Source organism: Oryza brachyantha, chromosome 5, assembly GCF_000231095.2.
Source record: "Oryza brachyantha chromosome 5, ObraRS2, whole genome shotgun sequence".
Taxonomy (NCBI): Eukaryota; Viridiplantae; Streptophyta; class Magnoliopsida; order Poales; family Poaceae; genus Oryza; species Oryza brachyantha.
Window position 1 is genome coordinate 18376665 of NC_023167.2, and position 12636 is coordinate 18389300.

The 12636-nt window shown below is 45.8% G+C and overlaps 1 protein-coding gene across 1 annotated transcript; it reads right to left on the reverse strand.

The window, feature by feature from the left end:
• Positions 1-6093: 6093 nt before the first annotated feature.
• LOC102701827 lies at positions 6094-10007 on the reverse strand. The gene is made up of 3 exons (XM_006655512.3): positions 7788-10007; positions 7029-7264; positions 6094-6941 (listed from the first exon to the last, which is right to left on the reverse strand). Exons 1-3 carry the CDS (start codon positions 9751-9753, stop codon positions 6369-6371), a joined length of 2775 nt encoding a protein of 924 aa, XP_006655575.2. The 5' UTR covers positions 9754-10007; the 3' UTR covers positions 6094-6368.
• Between the last annotated feature and the right edge of the window lie 2629 nt (positions 10008-12636).

Here is a 12636-nt window from a genome sequence, read left to right on the forward strand (position 1 = left end):
TATTCAACGTGACAGAGCAATCAAGTACTAATCAACAGGACTAATTCATCTATAGAGGGAGAGGCAAAATAAACTGAGGGGTTTAAAATTTGATACAGTCTCGCCGCAGCAAGGCGTGTCAGAAGCGTTAAGTTCTCTGAAGTCTGAAGCACCAACAATGGAGCTTAAACAAGAGTACATGCACTCTCTGCAATGTCATCAAATGCGTCGAGAGTACATGCAATCTCTGCATCATCATCAAATGCGTCGAGAGTACCTTCGCTTCTCCACAGCCGTTGCACTGTTACTACTCGGGAGAGCCTTGTGTAGGAGTAGGAGTAGTGAAGCAGCAGCTTAGATTAGGCTAGGCAGGGGCGCTGGGAGGCAGCTGCGATGCTGTAGAGGAGAGGGGAGAGGGGCTGTGGGTGGCGTGCCTTTGTCCTGGCTTGCCCCCTAGCCTAACCCCCTACCACTCCAAACTCTGGCTGTTAATGGTGCAGGGAATATTCAGCGGCTGCTGCGCAGGCAGCGGTCTCGAACGAATGCATGCAGCCAGCGCCTCTCTCGTATGGCCCTCCTCTTGTAGGTCTAGCCCTCCTGCCCGCTTTCGCTTTTGCCTTTAGCTGCTGTGACACCACCAGCCGCCCGGCCGGCTGCTGCATCGATCTGCTGCTGGTGGATCAGTGGATGGATGCAAGCGCGACACCGAGCCATATAGCCATATATCTGCAGCGCGCGGCAGCGCCAGCGTCCTCTCGTTATCCCCGTCCTGTTGCTATCTTGTCTGCCGTGGAATTGTCGTCAATCACGGCGCGCGCGCGCGCGCGAGCGTTTTCTTGTCAGGCAATTGTGCTTGTGCGCGAGGCGTACGTCCAGCGGAAATAGAAATAATTAAACCCTGGTGGTGCGTGCGGCGACGGCGACCGAGGCGATCGAGCGTTCGTTTCCGTCCGTGGGGGGGCTGGATTTTTGTCGTCTCGAATTTTCCCGTGGAGGCGTGCGTGCATGAGCGCGACAGGTTTGATCGACGCCGCGGGCTGGCTGGCAAAGGTACGTGGCACGGCGTGCATGGACGCGCGGGGTGATCGAGTGATGGAGGGGGATGGATGGATGGATTGACGTTTGACACCACTAACTCGCGGAGCGACGGGTACAGCGCTGTGGGTAGGGGGCCGGCCGCTCGATCGCCGATTCTTCTTCGTGATCTGTGCACTGTTCTTGGTGATGCCCTGCACCACGCTACACGACAAGCCCCTCAGGACACGCATCGCTCGCTCGAGCTACAAGTTTCTTTTACGATCACTACTTCTTCACATCTCGTGTAATTTGCGTGGTACTGTACATGCATACGACGCCTTACCAACGAACGAACGACTTCACTGTGTGTGGGAGGTGGCCATGGCATCAATAGAAGTGCATGCGTGAGAGAGGTGCATCGGGCAGACGGGCAGGTAGGTGTAGTGTATGCCACTGTACATGCGACAAGGAGGAGCAGCAGTACGTGCATCGCCAAAACCTGCACTCAGAAAGGACGCTACTATACTGTCCTACACCTAGGAACAGCACAATTTTGAGGTCGTTCGGATCAGCTTTCAAATTTCATTATTTCAATGTACTACTACGAGTAGTGCTATGCGTACGATTGTTCGTACGTACGATTAACATTGAAATCACAGCGACAGCATATGCATGTAACGGTGCGGGCGACAGCAAAACGCGGACGACGCTGGCTGAAATCATATGAGAATCGTACGTCTTCATCGTACGCACAGCACTTTCGTATTACTACTGAAGAAGAATCCCAAGAATTGTGCGCATCATCAGTAGAGAATTTGCGTCCCTTTTGATTCAAAGAAAATTTATAGGAATTTTACAGTATTTTATTCCTATAGTAATTTTTGTACAAAGTCCTTTGAATCAAAGGAATGGACCCTACGAAATCATATGAAGTTCCTATAGAATGTCTCTTCCCATACAAGTTTTGGAGGAAATTTAACAAGAGGTAGAACTTCATGGAAAAAATCATTTGAGTCTTTATCTCTCATCAAATTCTTGTATTTTTCCCGTGGTCCAATCAAACGGGTATTCCTACGTTTTTCCTGTGTTTTGCAATCCTATGTTTTATACTTACATTCCTGTCAGAATTCTATGTTTTTTCTATTCCTCCGTTTTTTTATTTCTGTGATTCAAAGAGGCCTACATGGTGCTACCTCTGTCCCCAAAAAGAACTTTTTTTTATTTGTATTTAGTGAATGACCATATGTCATATTAAAAAAATATAAAAAACTCAAAAATTAGTCGTGCATAAAATACTATTTATATTTTATCATCTAATAATAATGAAAAATTAATCATAAAAATAAAATAAGATAAAGAGTTAAGTTGTTTCCAAAAAAGGAAAAAAATAAACTTATTTTAAAACAGAGTGAGTATAAAATTATTTTTCTTTGTTTCACGTTACATTTGGTCTCGTACTCTCGTGGATCGTTGTGTCATCCATGATACAGTCATGAAGTATGATGCACTCCATGCATGCTCGTTGCTGGCAGTGTACTCCAATTAATCCCATCTCTTTTTAGCGATGGTCCAAGGCTGAAGACACGCTCTGTGCAATGGGCCGGCCTCTCGTGGGGACAAAGTGCAAAGTAGCTGCAAGACAGTTCGATATAGGTTCAGTTCAGTCCCGGGTGTGCACGGCAGTATATCCTAGAAAGATCATGCGTGCATGCATGGGGGCAGATCAGGTCAGGGCAGAGCCAACACCAACACACACAGGGGAAGTCAATGGTTTTTTCTGTGCACCAGGCAAAGCCATTAATACTACTAAACAGGAACGAAATGTAGCTGAGTTGCAACAAATGCAACAGCTCGTGGATGGGCATGCATCACGGTCTCGGCCTCTCGGGTCTCCGTTGAGCTAGCAGACGAGCAGCGCCACGGAAACGAAGGCTTTACGTTATTGCAGAAGTGTGCAGGAACAGGAAGGGGATAGAGCTCAGCTTTGACTTCTCACTTGGCAGACCATACACCAAGCACTCCCTGCGTGTGCATGCATGCAGTCGTGCAATTGTGCAAAGAGGCTCTTGTACATGTCGAGAGCACGTGAATTGTTACTGTTAGTATGCTAGTACTACTAGTAGAAGCCTACTAGAAGGAAACAAATGTTTTGGGTTCACAGGGCGATGAGGACAGGGCATTGATGGGTGGTGGCTCTGAGGAAAGCGGGTGCCGTACCTGGCCTGCGGCGAGCAAGGAGTGAAAAAAAAAACGATGAAAAAAAAGGAGAAGCGGAGAGCGGCAGGCAAGCAGGCAGCAAGGATGGGACACCGGAGTCGGTAGCGGCAGGCGGACAAGACGTGAGATCCGGGACATGCTGCCGCCGCTGCCCGCTGCCTCCGCCTCACTACAGCAGCGGAGTACTGCGCCTTTAATTTAAGACCCCGTTTACTTCCAAAAATTTTTGGAGACCATATTTACGGTCATATATTTAAAATATTAAATATAGTATAATTATAAAATAAATTTTAGATTTCATCCGAAAACCATGGATGAATCTTTTGAGTCTAATTAATCCATCATTAGCACACCGATATTTACGGTCATATATTTAAAATATTAAATATAGTATAATTATAAAATAAATTTTAGATTCCATCCGAAAACCATGGACGAATCTTTTGAGTCTAATTAATCCATCATTAGCACATGTGGGTACTGTAGCACTTATAACTAATTATGTTCTAATTAGGCTTAAAAGATTCGTCTCATGATTTCTTTTCATAAATATATAATTAGTTTTATTGTTCATCTATTTTTAATGCTCTATTTAAGTATCCAAAGATTCGATGTGATGTCTTTAGCAAAAGTTTTTGGGAACTAAACAAAACCTAAGGCTCTGTTTTAGGCTGTGTTTAGATGACAAAACAAAATGTTTTGCTAGTCACATCAAGTGTTTGACCGGATGTCGGAATGAGTTTTTGACACGAATAAAAAAACGAATTTCACGCATCGCCTAGAAACCGCGAGACGAATTTTTTGAGCCTAATTAATCCAACATTAACATATGTGGGTTACTGTAGCACTTATGGCTAATCATGAACTAATTAAGCTCAAAATATTTGTCTCAAGATTTCTTCCGTAACTACGTAATTAGTTTTTTACTTCATCTGTGTTTAATGCTCCATCTAAGTGTTCAAAAATTCAATATAATGTTTTTAGGGAAAATATTTAGGAAATAAACCGGGTCTTAGTTCCCGAAATTTTTCCCGCAAAAACATCACATCAAATCTTTAGACACCTAAATAGAGTATTAAACATAGATAAAATAAAAAACTAATTGCATTGTTACGTGAGAAATGATGAGACGAATCTTTTGAGCCTAATTAGTCCATAATTATCCATAAGTGCTATAGTAACACACATACGCTAATGATAGATTAATTAGACTTAAAAGATTCGTCTCGCGGTTTCTAGGCGAGCGGTGAAATTCGTTTTTTCATTCGTGTCTGAAAATCCCTCTCGACATCCGGTCAAGCGTCAGATGCGACACCCAAAAATTTTCATTTCGCAACTAAACACCCCTTAAGCTGTGCCGCGACGAACGTGACCGCGCGCCGTGGCGGCGTCCCTTAGGCCAATCTCAATGGAAGTTTCATGGGCAATAAATAGGGTGACATGTAGACATTTTTGATCATGTGGCAAAGTATTAATGAAGAGAGATGAAGTGAGTTTCATAAAGATGAAATCTTTTATGCACTGTTACCTAGATAGCTTGTGTCTTGCATATAACCTAGAAAACAACAATAGATGAAACTATACATTAAGAGGGGATGTTTTATCCTAGTCTCAAACTCTTTAGATGATATGTCATTCTAGGTAATAGCGCCCACGAGACTTACGTCGAATATGGCCTTAGCATACCTGCGTGCCGTGCCGCCCGCGCGGAATTGATGGGTGGGTCGGCGGCTGCTCCGTTGAGCTCTTGCGCACACGCGACCCGACCGCGAGCGGCACGGGGTTGGGGTTGCGCTGCGCCTGCGGGGGCTGGGGACGTGGGGCGCGCGGGCGGCCGCGTGCCTTTTGCTTGCGTGCAGTTACCGAAAATTGCCTGCCGCGGTGCACGTCACGCGCGGTTCGTCGCCGTGATGCTGGAGGGCAACGGGCCACGTCGCGCGCGGCGTTTCATCGGACTCGCCGTGGGATCGATCACGAGGTCCGTGTCGACCCATTATGCCATGCAGTCTCTCCAGCACGTGCTGTGCACGCGCCGGTACGTGTGGCCGGAGTCTAATGCCCGAGCGTGCGCGCGCTCTCACGATGCGTGAATCTATCCATCTTATTTTTTGCCAGGTAAACGTGTTAGGTTTTGTTTCATTTTTAGCCATATTCACGTTATTTTTGGGCTTGGGCTTTTGTTATTCTGCTAGCTGGCCAAACTAACTATGAATAGAGACCAACAACTTGGATCTTATAGGCCATATGTATGTTTTTTTTAATTCATTTCAAATTTATATCTATAGTTATAAATTTTCAATGCACAAATTTTATATCATAAGGTCCCTATCTATAAATTTTCTATGTGCATAATTCTGCGTAATGTTTCTTTAGGTCATATTGATACACTGATTTATATGTAAAAAGTTTGCATATAGAAAATTTATATATGTATACGTAAACTTTATAAACTTTTTACGCATAAAATATAGAAAATCTAACTAGCTAATAATTCGCTCATGGGCCTAAAAAGACGCTGGGCCATGTGGGCTTTCCTCCCAATCGGAATGGCATGAGCTTGAAGTGAAGGGGAAGATAGCGCATTAGACCGCCCCACTATTTGACACAACGCAACGAAGAAGGCATCGGTTGATATCAGCTATGAAAATTTATTAATAAATGTGTTTCCTTTCAGAGCACGTAAGGTTCAATTGAGACCGGTATTTGCTGCGTATCACGAAAGTTACATGCCATATACTCGAATACTCGAAAATTCCCCGGCAACGGCGATATTTCTTTTTTTGGCTGCTTCAATTGATACCAGCATTTGCCGCATATCGAACATTCCAACTACAATCATCCACCTGAATACCTGCACACAGGCACACAGCAGCACACAATGGAACGAAGACGAAATTTACATGCCATATACTTGAATACTCGGAAAATTCTCATTCCAACATTTCAGGTAAAACGGGGGCTGAAACATACCAAAACACAGCTCGCGCGCGATTCACATTATCTGAGACACCAATGGCAACAGTTCTATACCTGGTCTTTCAAAAAATGAAAAAAAAAAAATGTGCCTGAACAATCAGGATATGAAACAGTCCGAAGTCTCGCAAGCTAAAAGGAAAATAGAACGGCAACTCTGTAAAAAGCCACACGGGCATTATCTACATGGACCAGGCAACAGTCAGCGAAAGCTGAGCGAATTGGAAGTCTACCTCCTGAGAGAACAATGCATGAAACTTTGGCACAAAACCAAGGCACCATGCCTTGCTCACGCCATTGAATACTCCTTCCAGGTAGATCTCCATGTCGCCATGCAGCTCCGTCGCCACCACAAACTGAAGGGAGGTGTTGTCGCCGCCACCGTATTTGCCATCAAAAAGCTCAATGTCATCATCTATCCAGCCTGCCCGAGCTGTGCAGCGCAAACCAATGCCTTCGGGAGGCAGAATGAGCGCCTGAAGCTCAATGGTAGCCTCGACGCCTTTCGAAATCATAGCGAGCTTCAGGCGCATCACTGGAGTAGAGTGGTTGCCACAAGGTAGAATGGACAGCTCATTGACTCTGGACCATCTGCGCCCCTCTAAACTAGGATGCTCTACTACTCCTTGGATCAGCTCATGGTAACTGTCAATGCCATCACCTGTTCTCTTCATCTCCAGGTTGAACTCAAGCAAGATATCAGAATTACTATCAATGGCTCTCCGAGGGCTCAATGTTGGCAGCCGCAAAACACCCTGAAAAGTTGATCAGTATTCCATAGTTTTCATCAATTACGTTTGGAGAAGTTAATAAGAAGATTGAGGAAGAGATGGAGTGCATACATGTTGTGATTGGACAGTCAATGGGTGATCCATTTCTCTGTTGAAAATGTAATTGCGTTGTTCATCTCGGAAGTCCCTAATAGCGACAAAACCGGATATGTCGAGTTTGCAGGAATGGAGAGAATCAGCTACAATGATCTCGAGGGTGTAGACTTGCAACATCCTGCTGGGTGAGCAAGTACACCACTCCAAACAAACAAGTCTAGGATAAAGCTTCCTCTTAGGATGCAACTTTGCTGGATTCAAAGAATTAATTAATTAGTATGGTATTATGATCTGCAACAAACAAAAACTAGAAACCAAGCAAACAATAACCAGTACCCAGACCTTGTCTTAGAGAAAAGAATGCAAGACTTGGAGAAAAAGTACGAAACACAGGCATATATTTAGTTACTTGAATTGCAAAGTTAAGCCTCCTTAGCAAAGCCCCAAGCAGTAACCGAATTCCTCAACTGGTAATAACATACAGCCAGAGAGTTAAGGAAAAGCGGCTGTTTCATTTCCCGAGTGTTATTTTTTTCCCTATAACACTACATTAAGGCTGTTGTTACCTTGCTATCTGTGTTACATTACATGAATTGGTAGGCGTTTTCTTATGTAAGCAGTAAGCACAATCCATTTTGCTATATAAAGTATGCTAATTAAGTTCACAACCAATATGTTGGTCATAGTGATCACCATTTTGTACCCAGGTTAACAAGCAGCAAACAAGTGGTGCTCATGGAGATGCACTTCAGATGAATATATATATGAACTTACATTCCAATTTGTCAGACAAGATCCAATAGTGGAACCCTGCGAAAGGTTCACGCACTGGGAGCTCTGCCCTTCTGGTGCTCCTGCTGCCTGGCTTACACATGAAATAATTCCAACCCCTCCTTGGTTCAGGCACCGGTTGTGTGATCGGCTCCATGACTAGCTTAAGCCGTTCCTTGCGCCACTCTTCCCTCATCCTAATTTCCTCATCAGTTGGAAACTTGGGTACATATGGCTCTGAAACCTTCACCCAATCAGATTCCCCAGGAGATTCAAACAACAAGCTGTACTCACCTTCCCCTTCCCCTTCCACTGATAGCTTCCCAGATAGGGATAACACATTATGCCTCAAATCATCATTTTCTTGTTGCATGTGGTGATACAAAAGTCCCTGGTCTTCCTCTGCTTCTGATGCAAAGATGGAACTAAGTCCAAAATCCTGTTCTTCCCTGCTAGTCATTGTGGCATTTACCTGGCGAAGCTTCCTATTGAGCTGAACAAGCAAACATGAACATGGTATGGGGTTTTTACCATCATTCTTCCATTCTAGAATTTGGTGTGTCGAGCTCTCTGCTGAGGTGCAGGACAAGAATGTGCAACTGTTATCATCATCATCATCATCTCCACAATGGATGCTAACTGTGATTCCAGTCCAGCCAGTAAGAATGGTTCCATCATTGAGCCGTATTGCTAGATTGTCTGCTAGGAACTTGAAACTCAAAATCTGATCCACCTGTGGTGACACCGACACCATTGCCACTGCTCTTAACGTCTCTGTCTGGCCTCTTTGTTCTATGAAGTCGAAGGTCTTTGGGTCCAAATAGCCTTCCACAAATCCCACTACCTGAAGCTCCACCGTTGTCAATGGCAGAACGAATCTGTCATAACAGGCAAGCCTCCAACGCATGTCCTGAGGACATTCTTGTTCAACAAAGTTGCAGAAAACTTCCCTGTTGGTGCCCAGTGACAGTTCAAACCTTCGGAGCATTGCTTCATCAGATGATTCCCACTTAATATCCCCATGACCTAGAGGAATGTAAGCCATGGGCTTCATCTCCAGCTCGTCACTTTTCCTGTTCAACTCTTCTTGCCTCCTCCTCTCCTGCTCTTGTTTCTTGCTAAGTATCATCTTTTCTTGCTCCTCTTGCTCATACATCTGGTAGAGCGTCCGGGCCAGCTCCTCCAATGTGGCCGTAATGTTGACGAAATCATGGCCGACCCTAGTGTACAATTTCTGCTCCGACCATTTAGAGGGGACACGGAACCATCGTTCGGAGAAAGTGATGGTGACTGTTGCATTGCCGGGGGGCAGGAGGAAGAGCTTGTCATGGAGGCGCACTCCGAGTCTTGCCGACCACAGCTTGGAGATGAGGGCAATGCAGTCGCCTCCGGGGCCAGGAAACCGCCTGATGACGGCCACCACCCTCATCGGCACGGAGTCTCGATCGAGCGTCTCTCCTTTGCCGGACAGCCCGGACTGCGATGGCTTGAGGCGGAAAAATGAGATGGCGCCCAGCTGGCCGCCGTCATCTTCCAGTTCCAGACGAGACCCGTCCGCGACGAGGCGGACGAGGCGGAGGGGGCCCCCGCCCTCTCGCTCGGCGCTGAAACGAGGGGTCTCCTTGTGCGACCACAAGGCCTGCCCTCTCCGGACGGAGAGCTTGATCCTGAACAGTCGGTGGCAACGACGCGGTGGCGCAGAGTCCCTCTCCTTGCCGCGAGTGGGTTTAGCGTGCATCCACTCCCGGCGCACCGGGTCGTCCCCCGGAACCAGGATGAATGGTGTGAGCAGCTGCTTCAACAGATGGAGATGAATCTCCTCCTCCTCTTGATGATGACCTTTCTCTTTCAGAACGATGGGGATGGAGAAGCCTCCATGGCTTGTCGCACGCGCGTCTGCTACTTCCATTGTGTCTGCCGCCGCCGCCGCCGCCGCCGCCGCCCCCGCCCCCGCCCCCGACACGATCATATGGAACTAGTTTTCTGAATCCAATGGAAAATACCTTCTCGCCGCGGTTGCACTCCGTCGTTCGCGGCCGCCGCAAATCCTGGGACCTCACCGTCTCACCGCGGCCGCCGCCTCAAACCCTCGCGGCCAACGATCTCTGTATCTAGGATCAGGTTCGCTCCGATTAAATCGGAACAAGACTATTGAAGCGAGACGGAAAGCGGCCGAGTTTGAAGCGAGTCGTTCGCAGGGGGGAATTTGGGGAATAATCTCCCTTCTTCGTTAGAAAAGGGCAGGAGCGGGTATGAATTATCCTTTTCTTTTTCCAATTCTTTTTAAGGGTTAACTAGGGATTTCCCGTACAGTTCTACACGGGATAGCTAAATTAGATTTAAAAATACATATGGCAAGTGAGTATAAGCCTTCTTTTAAAAGTTTTTTCTGGGATTGAGTGAGAATGGATCTCTCCCTCCCTTTCTAAATAGGGTCATGGCCTGTAGGGGTCACCATAGTTAACTCGGTCCTACCTCCTACTGGCAGGTAGATCTGTTAGAGATATAGTTACATACAGTTAGACATAAAAGAGTCTAACAGAAACTCTAGAGATAAAGATAAAATTCTAGAGAGATACGATAGAATATTTATCTTGTACTCTAAGTTTCTATCTCCTATGTACTCTATAAATATACCCACGAGGGTCAGTGAAAAAAACAACAGATCATAGATTTCTCTCCCATCTAATATTTTCCACATGGTATCAGAACGTAGATCCCAAAACTAGCTACCGATTTTGAGTCCTCGTCGGCACACCGGCGGCAAGCTGCCGCCGGCGAGCCCATCTAACCGGTCAGTTCAGACTTGCGGCTACAGTGCACCAATGGCAAGATCGTTCAGACCTCCGCTCGGTGGCAGCCATGCATCCCCAGCTATCCATCTTCTCCGCACAGCAGAGAGCAAGGCGGCGAGGAGACAACCAGTGTCATCCATTTTCAGCATGGATACAGTGCATGCATTCTACCTTTCAATTAGTTATGTAACTCAATATAACAATAGTTGTGTTAGATCAATTTCTTTTTAGCCACCATATATCATCTGTAGATTAGATTATATTTCTATCAATATTTAGTATTAGATTAGTTCCTTCTAGCTATTATAGAGACGAATCTTTTGAGCCTAATTAGTCCATAATTATCCATAAGTGCTACAGTAACACACATACGCTAATGACAGATTAATTAGACTTAAAAGATTCGTCTCGCGGTTTCTAGGCGAGCGGTGAAATTCGTTTTTTCATTCGTGTCTGAAAACCCCTCCCGACATCCGGTCAAGCGTCTGATGCGACACCCAAAAATTTTCATTTCGCAACTAAACACCCCTTAAGCTGTGCCGCGACGAACGTGACCGCGCGCCGTGGCGGCGTCCCTTAGGCCAATCTCAATGGAAGTTTCATGGGCAATAAATAGGGTGACATGTAGACATTTTTGATCATGTGGCAAAGTATTAATGAAGAGAGATGAAGTGAGTTTCATAAAGATGAAATCTTTTATGCACTGTTACCTAGATAGCTTGTGTCTTGCATATAACCTAGAAAACAACAATAGATGAAACTATACATTAAGAGGGGATGTTTTATCCTAGTCTCAAACTCTTTAGATGATATGTCATTCTAGGTAATAGCGCCCACGAGACTTACGTCGAATATGGCCTTAGCATACCTGCGTGCCGTGCCGCCCGCGCGGAATTGATGGGTGGGTCGGCGGCTGCTCCGTTGAGCTCTTGCGCACACGCGACCCGACCGCGAGCGGCACGGGGTTGGGGTTGCGCTGCGCCTGCGGGGGCTGGGGACGTGGGGCGCGCGGGCGGCCGCGTGCCTTTTGCTTGCGTGCAGTTACCGAAAATTGCCTGCCGCGGTGCACGTCACGCGCGGTTCGTCGCCGTGATGCTGGAGGGCAACGGGCCACGTCGCGCGCGGCGTTTCATCGGACTCGCCGTGGGATCGATCACGAGGTCCGTGTCGACCCATTATGCCATGCAGTCTCTCCAGCACGTGCTGTGCACGCGCCGGTACGTGTGGCCGGAGTCTAATGCCCGAGCGTGCGCGCGCTCTCACGATGCGTGAATCTATCCATCTTATTTTTTGCCAGGTAAACGTGTTAGGTTTTGTTTCATTTTTGGCCATATTCACGTTATTTTTGGGCTTGGGCTTTTGTTATTCTGCTAGCTGGCCAAACTAACTATGAATAGAGACCAACAACTTGGATCTTATAGGCCATATGTATGTTTTTTTTAATTCATTTCAAATTTATATCTATAGTTATAAATTTTCAATGCACAAATTTTATATCATAAGGTCCCTATCTATAAATTTTCTATGTGCATAATTCTGCGTAATGTTTCTTTAGGTCATATTGATACACTGATTTATATGTAAAAAGTTTGCATATAGAAAATTTATATATGTATACGTAAACTTTATAAACTTTTTACGCATAAAATATAGAAAATCTAACTAGCTAATAATTCGCTCATGGGCCTAAAAAGACGCTGGGCCATGTGGGCTTTCCTCCCAATCGGAATGGCATGAGCTTGAAGTGAAGGGGAAGATAGCGCATTAGACCGCCCCACTATTTGACACAACGCAACGAAGAAGACATCGGTTGATATCAGCTATGAAAATTTATTAATAAATGTGTTTCCTTTCAGAGCACGTAAGGTTCAATTGAGACCGGTATTTGCTGCGTATCACGAAAGTTACATGCCATATACTCGAATACTCGAAAATTCCCCGGCAACGGCGATATTTCTTTTTTTGGCTGCTTCAATTGATACCAGCATTTGCCGCATATCGAACATTCCAACTACAATCATCCACCTGAATTCCTGCACACAGGCACACAGCAGCAC